The following is a 17,485-nucleotide window of genomic DNA, read 5'->3' on the forward strand; positions in this document are numbered from 1 at the left end:
GGGGACCTTCAGGAGTGTGTGGCCTGGGAGAAAGGTCTGTGCAGACACGAGAGCCCTGGTGTAAGTATTCAAACAAGCTGAAAAGTGAAACTGTGAAGAATATCTAATTATTATTTACTGTGGGAGCATAGAAAGAGCAGGAATGAAAAAAGTACAAAAAGGGGTTGGGGATTTAGCTCAGTGGTAGAGCGCTTGCATAGCAAGCGCAAGGCCCTGGGTTCGGTCCTCAGCTCTGTTAAAAAAAAAAAAAAAAAAAAAAAAAAAAAGACAAAATAACAAAAAGACCAAAAAAAAAAAAAAAAAACCCAAGGTAACTGAAAAAATTACAAAAAAAGCTGCAGGAAGAGAGTGTGGCTGAGACGGCTGCCCCTGTGAGCGCCTCAGGGTCACTGACCTCGGTCCTGGCCTTTGTCCTTGTTCCTCTTCTTCTTTTCCTCCAGCCTTGGGTTGAGGGCGCACACACAGGCCGACACGCCTGCGATGGCGTTGGGGAGGTCAGGACCCCGGCTCCACCTGTTGGCCTCACGATCGTACACCTGCACGGCTCTGGAGAAGGCCGTGCTCTCCCAGCTGTAGCCCCCCAGGATGTAGATGCGGCCCTGCCACACGGCCACGCCTGACTCGCTGTTGGCCTGCAGCAGCGGCGCCACGCGGGTCCACTGGTTGCACTGCGGGCTGTAGGCCTCCACACCCAGCACGTCAAAGCGCTCCATCGACTCCATGTGGTCGTCGCTGCCCCCGATGGAATAGATGCTGTCGCCCAGGCTGCACATGCTGTGCCAGCCCCGGGCTGTCGTCATGGGTCGCCTCTCCTCCCACACATCCGTCCGGTGGTCATAGCACAGCAGGTTCTTGCGGTACGGGCCAATCTGGTAGTCATGGCCTCCTGAGATGAACACGAAGTCTTTGTAGATGGTGCCCGCATGGCCGTAGGTGAACCTGCAGAGAGGCCGGAGGACAGAAGAGCTCAGGGGAAGGGAGCCTGCTTCAAAGGGCGAAGGGTACAGAATGCAGGTGACCCCTACATCCAGGAGGATGCATGGGGACCTTATGATTTCTGTAAGTTTTTTTCTTTTCTTTTTTTTCTGAGACAGTGTTTCTCAGTATAGTCCTGGCTGTCCTGGAACTCACTCTGTAGACCAGGCTGGCCTTGAACTCAGAAATCAGCCTGCCTCTGCTTCCCAAGTGCTGGGATTAAAGGTATGCACCGCCACTGTCGGCCCTGTGCAGTTTTCTGTAAGCCTGACTACTCTAAACATTATCAAAGGGGGAAAAAAGAGACAGAGGAGAATGTATGTCTGGGCCTGTGATCAAGCCTTTAACCCTACACTCAGCAGGGAGATCTCTGTGAGTTCCAGGCCAGCCAAGACAACAAGGTGAGACCTGTGCCAGAGAGGGCTGGCATGAGGGCTCAGTGGGTAAAGGTGCTTGCTGCCAAGCCTGGCAATCTGGGTTTGATCCTTGGAACCCACGCGGTGGAAGAGGAGACTAACTTCTGTGAGTTGTCTTCTGACCACGTGTGTGCTGTAGCACCTGTAGCTGCTATGGGTGCCCAGGGCCTAGTCACAGTGACACCTGCTCACCAACAGTGTCCAGGAATCACTCCTCCCCCCCCCCAGGTTTCTAGAATCCATATTTATTTGAGACAAAGTCTCAGTATGTAGCCTGGCACAGCCTCAGACTCAATCTCCTGCCTCAGCTACCTGGGACCAAGTGCCCTAGATAACTAGTATATCCCACTACTAGACTGGGTTCAGAGAGTCGGGGTTCAGGTACAGCGTAGGAGTGGTAATCAGATGGCACACAGGTTTGGCGGACCCTTGACATAACCCACATTCAATGACCCAATACCCAGGTGCAGGCCTGGGGAAGGGAGGGTGCATCACTAACTACCCTGGGGTATTTCCTGCCTGCTGGAGGCCGGCCACAGGAGAATGTCACAGAGAGGTGGTGTCTAATTTTCCCAGGCTGTGCAGTGGCACCCACTCTCCAGGAGAGCAAACACCACCCGGGTGGTGTGAAGCTCCGCCTCTCTGGGCAAATGCCTACACCCAGCCGGGTCTTCCGGGGAGGCACTTCCCACCCACGTCAACATTCACTCTCTGAAGCCCAGGATCAGTCATGGCTATGACAAAGCCAGGACATTCATGAAAACAGCGATCAGGACTAAACTTTATCCCGTGACAGCATCAGCTCCCAACATCAGCCTTTTAAGCCCCCATCACCTTGGCAAACCGGCCACATAAGTCCAGGAGTTGGTCTTGGGGCTGTAGGTCTCCACAGAAGACAGTGCTCCGTTCTCGTTCCGGCCACCGACGGCCACCAGCATGTCCTCAATGGAGGCTAGGTAGAAATCCACTCGGCGCTGGTTCATGGATGCCACCTGTGAGGGTAAGATACCTGAAGCCTCCCTTCCCAAGCCTTATCACATGTTCCTCCACGGTGTCCACAGAGCGAACGGCCCAGGAGGGCCAGACAGTCCGGATGTGCTGGGGAGAGGGGCCTGGCTGGAGTTCTGAGACCCCCTGATACTTCCACTCAGATCCCTAAGAAGTACACAGGGACATGTCTCTTCAAACTGTTTTAGCCATGTGGTCAACCTTGTGGCCTGGTATCATGCAAGAAATGAATACGTTTCTTTTTGTTTGTTTGTTTGTTTTTGTTTGTTTTTTCAAGACAGGGTTTCTCTGTAGAGCTCTGGCTGTCCTGGAACTCACTCTGTAGATCAGGCTAGCCTCGAACTCTGTAATCCTTCTGCCTCCCAAGTGCTGGGATTAAAGGTATGTGCCACCAATGCCTGACTACAAATAAGTTTCTAAAACAAACAAATAAACAAACAAACAAAACAACACCAGAATGTAGAGATGGCTCAGTTGTTAAGAACACTGGTTCTTTTTTTTTTTTAATACTTATTTTATGTATATAAGTACACTGTAGCTGTTTTCAGACACATCAGAAGAGGGCATCAGATCTTGTTACGGATGGTTGTGAGCCACCATGTGGCTGTTGGGATTTGAACTCAGGACCTCTGGAAGAGTAGTGAGTGCTCTTAACCGCTGAGCCATCTCTCCAGCCCAAGAGCACTTGTTCTTACAGAGGCTCTAGACTTGATCCCCAGCATCCCCGTGGCAGCTTACAACTGTCCATAACTCTAGCTCCAAGGGATCCAGTGTGCCCTTTTGACCTCCTCAGATATCAGGCATGCATATAGTGCTCAGATATACATGCGAGCATGGCACCCACACACATAAAATTAAATAAATCCATATAAAATTAAAACATTTCAACCAAAGCCAGCCTCCTCTTCTCCCCCATCAGATGTATGTTCACGGAGCCAGGAACGAAACCCAGGATTCCAGCATGCCGGGCAATGCCCTCCCTACCACCGTAGGGCAATCCAGCTAGAAAAAAAAAATTTTTAAAGAATGCTGACTCACTGGTCACTATCCATATTAACTGAGCAGAAAGTGACTCAGCAGGCAAGCAGAATGTAGGCACCCTAGCCTGAATAACGCGGGAGACCACAGGCCTAGCCTCTGCCACCAGCTGTTCAGGAGGGACCCCCAAAGTTGGGCTTCCCCTGTTTAGGAAGGACTCCAAAGTTGGGCTTCCTGGAGGCGCTGTTACAGTTCGTAAATGCTTGGCCCATGGAGTGGCCCTGCTGGAGTGGGTGTGTCACTGTGGGCGTCGGCTTTAAGACCCTCATCCTAGCTGCCTAGAAGCCAGTATTCTGCTAGCAGCCTTCAGATGAAGATGTAGAACTCTCAGCTCTGCCTGCACCATGCCTGCCTGGACGCCGCCATGTTCCCAGGACATGATAATGGACTGAACCTCTGAACCTGTAAGCCAGCCCCAATTAAATGTTGTCCTTATACGAGCTGCCTTGGTCATCAGCAGTAAAACCCTAACTAAGACAGGCCCACATAGCTTTTAGGTTTTGTTGTTGTTTTTTTTTTTTTTTTGTGTGTGTGTTATTATTGCGTATGGGGGGGCATTCATGCCATGCCTCGTGCACAGACGTCAGAGCACAACTCTGATTCTCTCCTTCCATTCATATGTGTTCCAAGAGCCAACCCCAAGTCCCCAGGCTTCTAACCCTTACCTGGTAAGTCATCTTGCTAGCCCAGGTTAGAGTTTTGAAAACAGAACCGAAAGGTCATCGGGGATCCATTTGGTTTTGGTTCTGTGATGTGACACGACAGGGTCTCAATCTATGGCCCAGGACAACCTGGAATCACTATGTGGTCCAAGTTGGCCTGACGTTGTGGCAATCCTCCTGCTTTATCTTCCTACATCCCGGGATTACAGGTGTGAGCCACTAAACCTGGTTGGCATTGAGTTCAGCAAACCCTGGGGGTGGGGGGTGGGGATTATTGGTCACACAGAGGTGTGAACATGAAGATGAAGATGGATTCTGGTGGGGCGCAGAAGAGAGGTGATTTTACAAGGGTCATTTCACTTCAGCCATATGTAGGCCAATCAACTCTGGCTATGAGGCCCGAGCATATCCAGAGGTGAAATGTGAAACTTGAGGAGAGGTCAAGGAGCCAGCCTGGAACTTCTGAGCCTTTACTAGCTCAGGGTGATGGTCCCCACAGCCTCAGACACTTGATTGCTTTGTTTCCAGCTGGTGAACTGTTTGGGAAGGGTTAGGAGGTGTGGTGTCATGGGGCTGGGGGGGTGATGAGCTTTGAGATTTCTTTTTTTTTTTTCTTTTAAATTTATTTATTATATGTAAGTACACTATAGCTATCTTCAGATGCACCAGAAGAGGGCATCAGATCTCGTTACAGATGGTTGTGAGCCACCATGTGGTTGCTGGGATTTGAACTCAGGACCTTCAGAAGAGCAGCTGGTGCTCTTAACCACTGAGCCATCTCTCCAGCCCCCCAGCTTTGAGGTTTCAAAAGTCCATTCCAGGCCTGGTCTCTGTACCTGCTGCTTGTGGATGGAAATGTAAAGCTCTTGGGTACTGCCGTGACACAATGCCTGGCTGCTTTTGGCCATGATGATAACAAACTAACAACCCTGACATTGTAAGCAAGGGCCCGTTGGATACCATCTTTAGACAATTATTTGTTTTACATTACACATTAGGGTGTTTTGCCTACTTTGTGCTCACGGAGGTCAAAAGAGGTCAAAAGAGGTCATCAGATCCCCTGGAACTGGAGTCACCCATGTTTACAGTTTGCCAACTGAGCTCTGGTCTCCTGCAAGAGCAATGCATGCTCTAAACCACCTGAGCCCTGTCTCCTTTTACCAGCGTTGCCTTGGTCACGGTGTCTCTTCACAGCAATAGAACACTCAGATACTTAGTCTGCGCTAACAGGGCTGATGCATGTGCTCCATGCCGGCCCTCAGCTGGGTTGAGCTCTGAAATTGGTTGAGCTGGGTTGGTTCCTGAAAATTACTTCCCAAACCTCTTCACAAGAGAATTCCAGCAGAGGCTCCAAGCCATCGACACTTAATATCTGTCAGTTACAATTAAGTAAGAGTACTGGGCACAGGCTGGAGAGATGGCTCAGTGGTTAAGAGCACTGACTGCTCTCCCGAAGGTCCTGAGTTCAAATCCCGGCCACCACATGGTGGCTCACAACCATCCATAATGAGATCTGATGCCCTCTTCTGGGGTGTCTGAAGACAGCTACAGTGTACCTACATACATGAAATAAATAAATAAGTACATCTTAAAAAATAAATAAATAAAAGAGTACTGGGCACATTTCAGGCTCTCAATGACCACATAGGGCCAGGGGCTATTGTGTTGGACACAGGACAGACCCAGAATGCTCCCATGAAGACAGAAGGTTCCATCTAAGAATGCTGCTTTGGACTCCAGCCAGCCCTTCAGATGGCGGCTGCCTGGCCTTCCCTGACCCAGGTCTAGGTCCAGGGAGGGCATCAATGATGCGGCTCCTCACTTGACCATCATGCCTCTCTCTGAAGCAGATCCTGGAACCAGGACGCCACAGTGAGGTGAGGGAGCTACATAGAGGCCTCATGAGGATCGAATGAATCTGCTTTAATCTCACCTTGATCCACTGTTTACGGCGGGGGTCATACCTATAGAGAACGTTGGAGGCTGCGTTCCCTCCGTTGTCTCTCGAGAAGCTGCCACCAGCGATGAAGATGAAACCCCCAAGCACAGCGACGCAGTGGTGGCTCCGGCGGGCCGGCAGCGATGTCTCCTTCACCCACTGCTCGTGCTTGGCGTCCAGGTAGCAGGTGTCATCGCTCAGCTCCAGACACCGCTCAGAGACCTCACCCCCCACGAAGAGCAAGCACTCCTCCGCACGCAGCAGCGTCCGCTTCGTCTGCAGGACGGGCTGGGCCACCAGGCTGTTGTGGTAGTGCATGGCTTCCTCCACGAAGCCCTCGCCGTTGGCCTCGCTGGGCAGCAGCGAGCACATGGCCAGCTTCACCCGCTGCAGCAGGATGTCCTCGGGGAAGAGCGGGAAGCGGATGTTCTCCAGCACGCGGCAGGTGTGCACCTCGCGCTCGGGCTGCTGCGTGAGCCACTGCAGAGCGGCCTGCAGCAGGTCATATTCCCACTTGTGCTGCACCTGGCCACTGCTCAGGTAGACACACAGCTTCTGCACAGAAATGGACTGCAGGAAGTCAGGCGTGAAGGACAGCGTGCTGAAGTGGCTCAGTACGAAGCTATCGATGAAGGCATCCAGTCGCTTGAGGCTGTAGATGGAGGCCAGCTCCTGCAGGTAGAGATAGTTGTCCTCGCTCACCTCCTGCTCCAGGTACTCACAGCAGAAGTCCACCACTGTCCAGATCTGCAGCAAATGCGCCGTCTCCAGGATGTAGTCGATGTTGCTACCGTCCAGCTCCAACTCGCTGCTGTAGAGGAAGTCCACCACCGCCTTGAGCCCCACGTACGAGGTGCCCACCAGCTCCACCTCCTTCTGGAAAGCTTCGCGCATGCCCAGTGTGAACATGGAGTTGAAGTAGTCGCTGCACACAGCCAGGAGGTTGCGGTGGGCCGGCACTCGCTGCTCCTCGACCACAAGGACCACGTCGCAGAAGAGGCCGTGCAGCCGCTGCTCATTCAGCCGCTGCAGCACCGTGGTGGAGTGGTCAGGCCAGTGGTACATCTGCACGAGAAGGTGTGTCAGGGAGAGGAGCCCTGGGCTGTCGCCCACGGCCTGCCGCGACCGCAGTCAGACCCCAGAGGTCGGTACGATTGTGATAAAATGGAACCCGAGCCCGGGGAAGAAAACCCCAGAGCTTCTGAGAGCATGTGTCTCCTGCCTTCTCTCCCTCCCTCCTGAAATGTTTTAAAAATTTGGCTGGGCATGGTGGCACATGCCTAAAATCTTAGCACTCAAGAGGCAGAGGTTGTTGGCTTCTGTGAGGTCAAGTCTGGTCTAACTAGAAATTTTCAGGCCATCCAGGACTACACAGAGAGACATTGTCTCAAATAAAATAAAACAAGCTGGCAACATATGCATTAGCCGGTGTGGACAGATAGCGACAGTGTGCATGTGGAGGGGAGGAGACAGCTTTCTCTCATTCCATCCGGAACCTCCGCGGGGCAGAGCTCAGGTTGTCTGGCTGATTTGAGCAATAAGGGATTTTACATGTTGAGCCTTCAAGCCAGCCCCACTATATATATTCCCTCGAAACTGCTTGGCAAATCTCTGTGAGTTCAAGACCAGCTTGGTCTACAGAGAGAGTTCTGGGACAGCCAGGGCTATTACACAGAGAAGCCCTGTCTTGAAAAACTAAAAACAAGAAACTGTCTGCTAGCTTTCTGTCTTCCTCCTTTATAACTAGGAGTTTAAGCCGGGCGATGGTGGCGCACACCTTTAATACCAGCGTTTGGAAGGCAGAGGCAGGTGGATTTCTGAGTTCGAGGCCAGCCTGGTCTACAGAGTGAGTTCCAAGACAGCCAGGGCTACACAGAGAAACCCTGTCTCAAAACAAAACAAAACAAAACAACAACAACAAAAACAAAAAACCTAGGAGTTTTAGAGTTTACTTTTTCCTCTTTCCTTTCTTCTTTCTTCTAGGTCATGACAGATGTTTTGTAAATGTTTTCCCACCAGAAAAGTAGTACTGCCTAGGGAGAAGCCCCTAAATCCAGACAGAGCAGCTCTGCCTCCTGCTGGCTGTGTGGTCTTAGTTAGCCACAGCCCTCTAACTCTGCATATTTATAATTTAGAGTGAGGGATCAGTCCGCTGGACAGCCCAGTGGGCACTTGAGAAGCTCTGGCTGTGCTCGAGGCCCTGAGGGGAGGCAGCCTTCTCTGTCTTACAAAAGGCTGAATTCACAGTCATGTTGACTCCTCTCCCCCATCCACTGATCAGGCTCGGGAGCTCACAGCAGTCACCACTTTTCAGATGCATGTTCTTGGATCCTCGGCTGAGAACCCAGGGACCCAGCTGTAGGAATGCTGTCCTCCTCAGGGCTCATTCTGTGCTGTCCACGAGACAGACGCAGGTAAGAGAGGGAGGAGGAGAAACGAGAAAAGGGGATAGGAAGAGGAGGACAAGAAAAACAGACTATTGGAAACATAAATAGCTGGCTAGCCTGAGACCAAGTGTGAAGGGAACAGGAAAGTGGGAAGACAGGCTGACGGTGTCTGCAGGCCCTTACCTCCCTGAGTAACTAAGTCTTCTCTGCATGAGTTCTGTAGCAAGGGCCCTATCTATGTATCTATATGTCCATGTATATAAGTATCTGTATCTATATATCTATTTATGAATCCATCTATCTATCTATCTATCTATCTATCTATCTATCTATCTATCTACCTATCTATCTATCCATCTATCTATCCATCCATCTATTTGTGTATCCATCTGTCTGTCCATCTATCCATCCATCTGTCCATCTATTTGTCCATCTATCCATCCATCTGTCCACCCATCTATACATCCATTTATCTAACATCCATCCATCCATATATCTGTCAGTCCATCCAACCATCCATCCACCTGTCAGTCTGTCTGTCCGTCCAACCATCCATCCATCCATCCATCCATCCATCCATCCATCCATGTATCCATCCTCCTATTTATTGGGAAACAGGGTCTCATGTACCTCAGGCTGGCCTCAAATACTCTATGTAGCTGAGGATGATTTTGAACATCTGGTCCTCCTGAGATAATAGATGAGTGCTGGAATTACAGATGTTCACCACACAGGTAGCACTGGGGATTGGGCAAAGGGCTTCATGCATGGCAGGTAAGTATCCTAGCAACCTAACCACATCCCAGCTCCTTCCCTATTCCCCCTTTGAATCTGCTCCTTCGCACAGTCAGTGCCTCCCTCCCACCCCTGGCTGATGCCCTTAGAAGTGACTGTCTTTATCTTCTCATGCTCCTATGTCTGATCACTCTGTACATCTTGCAGGCTTGTGGGAAAAAGCAGGGCGACCTGCCCACAAGCTCAAGAAGATAACATGTCTTCCTCAAGGGCACCTCCCTCTTGGCTCAGTAGCTAGGCTCTCCTGCTTGTTCTTCTGTGACAGAATGGCTGCTGTCAGCCCCACCTCACCTGTGGTGTGGCTCTTCATTCTGTGTACTCCCTTACAGGGAGGACTGTTGGCCTTGAGGAGGAATGGTCCGGGCTCTTCCAGAGAAGGAAGGACACCTATCATCTCAGGAGGACCAGATGTTCAAAATCATCCTCAGTCATAAAGAATTTGAGGCCAGCCTGGGGTACATGAGACCCTGTTTCCCAACAAATAGATAGATGGATAGGGGGATAGATAGATGGATGGATGGACAGATGGATGGACGGACAGATGGATGGATGGTTAGACAGATGGATGATAGATGGACAGAAAGACAGACAGACGGATGGATGGATGGATAGATAGAAAGACAGACAGACACACAGACCATAGCCACATGTGACAAGGTGCTGTAAAGACCCAGTGTGCACAGATGGCTGTGAGCTAAGTGAGCTGCTGGGCAGTGGGGGAACTCAACCACTATCCCTGATGTGGGCTCCATTCTACCAACTATGGTTCTCCTCTTCCTGGGTCTCAGCTGCAGTTTGCCCTGGCATTGTGACAGCTGCAGAGAGCACCTTTAAACACACCCACCACTCCCAACAACTACTTCTTCTTCTTCTTCTTCTTCTTCTTCTTCTTCTTCTTCTTCTTCTTCTTCTTCTTCTTCTTCTTCTTCCTCTTCCTCTTCCTCTTCCTCTTCCTCTTCCTCTTCCTCTTCCTCTTCCTCTTCTTCCTTCTCCTCCTCCTCCTCCTCCTCCTTCTTTTCTTTTGGTTTTTTTCGAGACAGGGTTTCCCTGTGTAACCCTGGCTGTCCTGGAACTCACTTCTGTAGATCAGGCTGGCTTCGAACTCAGAAATCTTCCTGCCTCTGCCTCCCAAGTGCTGGGATTAAAGGCGTGCGCCACCATGGCCCAGCCACTCCCAAGTTGAAAGGGATATCAAAGCAGAGTCTCAGCATGTGGGGGAATTAGTAACACCCTATACAGAATTTCTTGACAGTCCTATACTACTACTACTACTACTACTACTACTGTTATTATTAATGGGTTTCTTTGTTGTAGCCCTGGCTGTCCTTGTTCAGTAGACCAGGCTGATCTTGGACTCAGGTTCACCTGTCTCTGCTTCCTTGATGCTGGGATTATGTGCTACCTACCATACGTGGCTCTACACAATGGAATGTCAGGGGTGGAGGGCCCCTAAGTGGTCAGGAGTGAGAACAGAGTCCAGCAGGTACAGGACGATGTCTGCTAGGATAGAACTCAATACCCTCCCTGCAAGGCAACCCACTTTAGAGTGCTTCAGAGAGCGATGGCGTTGCTGTCATGGTGGACAGACTCCATCACCAAACAGGAGAGCAGGAGCAGCCTGCCTTGACATGCTGGCGGCTCCCAAAGCCTCAAGAGGTCTTCCACTGTTCGAAAGGTACCAGACACATACCGAGTGCCCATCAGTAAATCCAGTGGGACCAGAAAGGAACAGGAGGAGGCAGGAGGATGGTTGTGAGTGCAGCCACCAGCAGCATTTGGTCATGTTCTTTCCTATTTGCTTAGGAACTAGTTACATGGGCGTGCCTGATGCCCAAACTTACAGAAGACATTTATGATTTAGGCAGCTTTATTATTATTTTTTTCCAGACAGGGTTTCTCTGTGTAGCCCTGGCTGTCCTGGAACTCACCCTGTAGACCAGGCTAATCTCAAACTCACAGGGATCCACCTGCCTCTGCCTCCCAAGTGCTGGGACCAAAGGTGTGCGCCACCACTGCCTGCCTTATTTATTGTATTTTTCACTACCAGAGATCTGTGGGCTACAATGAAACCTCCCACTTCAAAAACAAAGACAAAGCCGGGCGGTGGTGGCGCACGCCTGTAATCCCAGCACTCTGGGAGGCAGAGGCAGGCAGATTTCTGAGTTTGAGGCCAGCCTGGTGTACAGTGAGTTCCAGGACAGCCAGGGCTACACAGAGAAACCTGTCTCGAAAAAAACAAATAATAATAAAAAAGACAAAAATAAACTAAACAAAAACATGTTAAAAAAAAAAAAGAAAGAAAAAGTAAACTTTCTGCACCCCTGAGAATCATTTTTCACCCCGTTGGGGGCAATATTGCCATCTCAGAGAGTGTACCATCCAAAACAATCAAGAGATTTAATCTCCAAAGAGAAACATTTGAAGAAGGCCGGGCACTGTTAGCACATGGCAGTTAGGAAATGAGTGCATATGGCCATTGTCCACACAGGAGTCGCCTAAAGATTGTCTACAGCAGCGGTGGAACTGAGTTACTGTGTAAGGCACAGCTCCTCACCCCTGCACTCAGCTTAACCAGGAGACGCCCCATCAAATCCTTTCTTCTTTCCCTCCTCTTTTTTGCTGTTGTTTTTTGTTTGTTTTGTTTTTTTGTTGTTGTTGCTTTTCAAAACACAGTTTCTCTGTGTTGCACTGGCTGCTCTGAAACTTAGTCTGTAGACTAGACCAGGCTAGTCCGAAACTTAGGGATTTCCCTGTCTCTGCTTCCCTCGTGCTGAGAAAGGCATGCAACACCGTGCCCAGTCCTCAGTCCTCTCGCTGTGGAGCTGAGGGTGAGCTTTAATCTCAGATCCTTCTGCTTTTGCCTCCTGAGGGCTAGAATTATAGATGTGTTCCACTGTTCCTGACACATCCAAAGCTGGTCCCCAAACTCAGGGATCTGCCTGCCTCTGCCTCCCTAGTGCTGGGATTAAAGGCGTGCACAACCACTTCCCAGTTAGATTTATTTATTTATTAGATGTAAACACACTGTAGCTGTCTTCAGACACCCCAGTAGAGGGCATCAGATCTCATTATGGATGGTTATGAGCCACCATGCAGTTGCTGGGGATTTGAACTCAGGACCTTCAGAAGAGCAGTCGGTGTTCTTAACCACTGAGCCATCTCCCCAGCCCCCCAGTCCCATTCTTGCCTGGCCTGCTGAGGGTGATTCTAACGGGCTGATAGCCACAGACCAAGCAAGTCCACACTTGTTCACTCATGGGGTCCCAAGGATTTGGATGATAAAGAGAAGAAATCCTTAAGGTCAGGAGGTTGAGTTCTACTTTAAAGTCAGGCCATGTTCTCCGTGAGACTCATATTGGTTGGTAAGCCCCACATGGAGCAGAAATCCCATGGTTCTTTTCGGCCACCCTCATGGTGATCTGTAGAACGGAGGGGGCTATACTCATAGCTCCTCTGCAAACCCATGTGTGGCTACAGTCAGGGAGGCAGCAGCCAGAATGAAGTGATCGGAAGGGATGCCGTGGGTGGGGAGGGACTGCTCACGTACCTTCGAGGACTCGCTGATCTTGTACGGCCGGGACACTCGCATCTGCTTGCCTGCCTCCATCGTGACTGACTTCAGACCTGCAATAAGAACGGCATCTCTGAGCACGCAGCATCAACTCCAGGTTGGCTGTTCGTGGCAGGCCCTGTTGGCAGGCACCACCGCTGTCAGCAAGTGAAGAAACCGTCCCATGGAGGAGGGTGAGGAAATCACAAGGTTGTCGTAACTGCTGAGGGTAGGAGTAAGCTAGCAGAGGGAACTGAAAGAGCAGAAACAGAGAGACCTCAACCACAAGAGCAGGTGATATCAATCTGAAGGGTATCTCAAGACCGGGGCACAGGGGAGCACACAGCACTGTCTAGGTTTGTTGTTTGTTTATTTGTTTATTTGTTTGAAACACGGTTTCTCCATGAAGTTCTGGCTGTCCTAAAACTTGCTCTGTAGACAAGTCTGACTTTGAATTCACAGGAGATCTACTTGCCACCTGAGTGCTGAGATTAAAGGTGGGCAAATGCCACCAGGCTTAAAGCAAGCTGTTGGATTGGGGACTGTGTGGCAGGAGGCAGCCCAGCTGCTTTTTCCAGGAACTTAGGTATCTGTATGGGGGTCAGAGCTCCTGGAACTCTGAGCCCATTTGACGGCCTTGTCTGGGGGCAGAGGCAACCTCCTTTACTTATATTTAATACATGTCCTTTTGTCATCTAAAGTCTGACTCATGTCACACTCTTTAGTCTGTGTCTCAAGAGTTCATGTTTTCTCCCTTAAATTGAATTAAATCTGTTTCTTTTATGAAAGCCTGGGAGAGTTTGTTTGTTTGTTTGTTTGTTTGTTTTTTGTTTTTCCCATCTTTCAGGATCCAGGGATTGAACTCAAATCCATAGGCTTGGTGGCCAACACCTTTATCCACTACACCATCTCAGTGGCCTAATACACCCACCTTTTTTTTTTAAGAGTTATTTATGTTATGCATATGAGTACACCACCATTGCTCCCTTCAGACACACCAGAAGAGGGCGTCAGATCCCATTACAGATGGTTGTGAGCATCATGTGGTTGCTGGGAATTAGACTCAGGACCTCTGGAAGAGCAGTCAGTGCTCTAACCACGGAGCCATCTCTCTACCCCCATGCCCACCTTTTGATGTCTACCTTTGGGCAATGGCAGAGTCTTTGTTACAGTCACCATTGTGAAGCCTGGACGACAGTGTGGATCTTAGCTTAAGGGGCTTCCCTTGCTGCCTCCCTTGGTCCCTTCCACACATGGGAGGCTAATGACAACTGTCCTACTTTACAGATGAGGGCATTTTGAATTGTCATAATGCTAGTTAAGGTCTGACCACCAAACTTGGGCCCTTCATCTCTGCGGAGAAACAAGGCACAGACATGACCAGTGTCACACTTTCAGATTTTCAAGAGGAAGTGGAGGGTAAGAGACAGTTGTGACTGTACAGACTCTGCTCTGAGTGCTGTCCTCAGGACTTCTGTGTCTTCATTAATTTTCTCCCATGCAACCGCACAAGACCATCCCCATCCGTCCTTGATTCAAAACTCAAGAGGTCACAACCGGGGTTGAGAAACAATGCCCACCCCCCACCCCCCAGCATCCAGCAGTCAGGAGAATATGCAGGGCCTCCTGTTCCTCTGCGCTCCACAGCTGTATGAGCTGGTCATAGGAGAGAGGAATCCACAGGGAGAAACGTCCCCTGAGGCCTATGCTCTGACACAAACATGAGCAGTCCTGCTGTGCTGACCTTTCTGATCAAATCTACAGACCTGACACATGCTGTTCCTACCTGCATTAAAATGCCAAGGATCTTGTGACTACCTGGGAGCCAGGCTTTGGAGGACTTGGAAGTCTAGGAGGACACTGGCAGGGGACACCCAGGGGGGACTAAACCTATTGAGCTAAATCCAGAGAAATTATGCTGAGGAACTCCCAGCCCCTTTATGTTCCTGGACCGGGGGACTGGGCTGGGCGTCGAGGGCAACAACACATTGCAAACAGCCTGAAGTTAAAACCTGCACGTTCCCCACCTACTTCTTGAAATGATCTTGCCCCAAAGCTCCCCACCCTCAAAAAAGATCCTAACCGTTCTAGAAGGTTGGAAAGTACAGCCTCTTGCTGGTCTAATTAACAGCCTGTGGAGAGGAGTCTGTCTTTTCCTGTTTCAATTCTTTACCCCCTTTTCCTTATAAAACCAACATGGGCTGGGCTTTCCCGCAGTTCTGCTGAGCTCACACCAAGAATCATTTTGTTACCTATTTAACAAAGAGTCTTTGCTAAGAGGGACAATGTCAGCAAGGCTCTGAGATAAATGGGGGGAGCGAGGGGGCTTCAGTGTTCTCGTGGAGGAAGAAATCGGGACATTCCATCCTGTTCCACTCTCCCTGGGAAAGAAGACACAACTGTATCTTTTTGAGAAAACTAGTAACTTTGTGACTAAGCTGTATCCTTGCAGGGACTCTCCTGGCTGCCGGGGGCCCAGAGAAAAGGGAAACGTTTCAACAATCAAACAGCATCTAATTACTGCATGCCCCTCATTCCCTGGGTTCACCTTGGTGGTCTGAGAATGGGCACCATTGTTCCCACAGTGATAAAACCACACCGTGGGTGGGCTAGGTGGCTAAAGGGCCCACCCAAGGTCACAGTCAGGAAAACATAAGATACCCTTTCTGCCCACCTACTTAGGGCATCCAGCCAGGTCTCTGGTTCCTCACTGTCTGGAAGCTTTCTTTTCTAGGCCAAGGGATCTAGAGAGAGTTCTCCAGTGCCAGGCTCGCCTTAGTCTTCCGGACCATGTCTGTGGCGCCTAGCTGCGTCCTGGACTACGTGCAAGCAGGTGAGGTGAGGGTGCAGAGCCCCCACCCGGGATCCCCGGGAGCCAGCATGCAGCCCAGGCTGCACTCACCGTCCCGGGTCCCGCCCCGAAGGTGCTGAGCCGCTGAGGGAGGCGTGGGCCGCACCTGTGCACCCGCGAGCCCGGATCGCGCCCGCTTGCGAGCCGCTACCAGAGCAGCGTACGCTGCGGGGCTACCGGGCCCGTCCGAAGCGCGGCCATCCCTCTGCAAGGAAGTGCGAGCCTACACTGTCAATGGCGGCTGGGGGGCGGGACCGGCCAACGGGAGAGGCGGGGTCTGCAGGATAAGGGGCGGAGCCTTATCTGAAGGGCAGGCCTGTGAAGGCGGAGTGCAGCTCCAGGGGCGGGGCCTGAGGAGGCTGGGAGGCAGGGGGTGTAGCCTTAGGGGCGGGGTCTGTAGATGGGAAGGAGCTGAGCTGGTCAAGATTTGGAAGAAGCACCCGGGTCCCTTACTATAGATGGCACCTGGCCGAACCCCAGCGGTCGCCTAGGCAGGCCAGGCATGCGCCGAAGAAGCTTGCTAGCGCCTACGTCCCAGGCACCAGGATACTAGGTGACTCTGTGGGACAAACCTCTGGGTAGAGTTCCGTGATGGCTGTACCCTCCCTCCTCCTCTTCCCTCGGGTGGCTTCTGCTCACCTATTCTGTAAAGAGGCCTTTGTTAACAACTCTGCTAGTAACCACACCTCCTGTGGCCTGCTTACTGCTACTCCATACCTTTATCCCAATCTATTATTATTACTTTTTTTTCAAGCTCAGGAGATTAAGCCCAGGGCCTCAACTACCACTCCCCCGGCCAACTTTGACCTAGTTGATTCAAAAGGTTTTAAATAATTCTTTCCTTCCTTTTCTTTTCTCCCTCTCCTCTGTCTGTCTGTCTGTCTCTCTTGCTCTCACTCTCTCGCTGTTCTCTTGCTCTTTCTCGCCCTCTCGCTCTTTCTTTCTGTTTCTTCTCTACTCGAAGACCTCCAGCAAACTTTACAATCCTTGCTGGGCTCCTATGGCAGGTACATAGCCTCTCAGTAAGCATTTATTGATCTTAGATCATTGTTAATTCATCTATCAATTATCAAACTTCACTCATGTTATAGTGTGGAAGGACCTTGAAGAGGTTCGTTCCTCTCTGTGAAAGAATTTAGACACAAAAGGACAATCCCAGCTGCATTTGGTGGCCCACAGCTGTCGTCTCAGCCCTTGGGAGGCTGAAGCAGGAAGATAAAGAGTTCAAGGCCAACCTGGGCTACATAGAGAGACTGTCTCAGAAAAGCAAACCACTTGAAATCAAAATACATAAGGAAAATGTTGAAACAGGAAAACGGGAGAGCCAAGAAGCACAGTAGAGGATGCCAGGGGCAAGAGAGTCGGGACAGTTAACAAAGGAAAATTAGGGACTTTTGGGGGAGATGATTAAAAAGTTTTGAAATGAGAGTATTGGTTGTATACCGGTGAGAGTATAAATTTAGGTCTGTTCACCTATTTTCTATTAAGATATACTTAGAGGGTTTTTTTTGTTTTGTTTTGTTTTGTTTTTAATTAAGGTAGGGCTAGAGAGATGGCTCAGCGGTTAAGAGCACTGACTGTTCTTCCAGAGGTCCTGAGTTCAATTCCCAGCAACCACATGGTGGCTCACAGCCATCTGTAACCATATGGCGGTGCACTCATATCCATTAAATAAAAAAACTCTTTTTTAAAAAAATTGAAAGCCGGGCGGTGGTGGCACACGCCTGTAATCCCAGCACTCTGGGGAGTCAGAGGCAGGCGGATTTCTGAGTTCGAGGCCAGCCTGGTCTACAAAGTGAGTTCCAGAACAGTCAGGGCTACACAGAGAAACCCTGTCTCGGAAACCCCCCCCCCCCCAAAAAAA

The 17,485-nt window shown here is 50.4% G+C and overlaps 1 protein-coding gene across 4 annotated transcripts; it reads right to left on the reverse strand.

Annotated features, from left to right (window-relative positions):
* Window positions 1-241: 241 nt before the first annotated feature.
* On the reverse strand, window positions 242-15,860 carry Klhl36 (kelch like family member 36). Of its 4 annotated transcripts, none has more exons than XM_052166674.1 (5): window positions 15,728-15,860; window positions 12,768-12,844; window positions 6,033-7,103; window positions 2,226-2,383; window positions 242-939 (listed from the first exon to the last, which is right to left on the reverse strand). In XM_052166674.1, the coding sequence occupies exons 2-5, from the start codon at window positions 12,825-12,827 to the stop codon at window positions 387-389; spliced, it is 1,842 nt and encodes a 613-aa protein (XP_052022634.1). In that variant the 5' UTR covers window positions 12,828-12,844; window positions 15,728-15,860; the 3' UTR covers window positions 242-386. The 4 variants fall into 4 exon arrangements, with proteins under 4 accessions (XP_052022634.1, XP_052022631.1, XP_052022633.1 ...); XM_052166671.1 differs by having other exon boundaries at window positions 15,673-15,860; XM_052166673.1 differs by lacking the exon at window positions 15,728-15,860 and adding an exon at window positions 15,449-15,666.
* Window positions 15,861-17,485: the final 1,625 nt, after the last annotated feature.

The sequence above is a fragment of the Apodemus sylvaticus genome, chromosome 21 (assembly GCF_947179515.1).
Source record: "Apodemus sylvaticus chromosome 21, mApoSyl1.1, whole genome shotgun sequence".
Classification (NCBI taxonomy): Eukaryota; Metazoa; Chordata; class Mammalia; order Rodentia; family Muridae; genus Apodemus; species Apodemus sylvaticus.

Coding starts and splice junctions, on each gene's coding strand:
- Klhl36 (XM_052166674.1), bottom strand. CDS start 12,827: ATGGAGGCAGGCAAGCAGATGCGAGTGTCCCGGCCGTACAAGATCAGC. Junction 7,104..12,767: donor AGATCAGCGAGTCCTCGAAG/GTACGTGAGCAG, acceptor CTTCTCGTGCAG/ATGTACCACTGGCCTGACCA. Junction 2,384..6,032: donor GCCGTAAACAGTGGATCAAG/GTGAGATTAAAG, acceptor TTACCCTCACAG/GTGGCATCCATGAACCAGCG.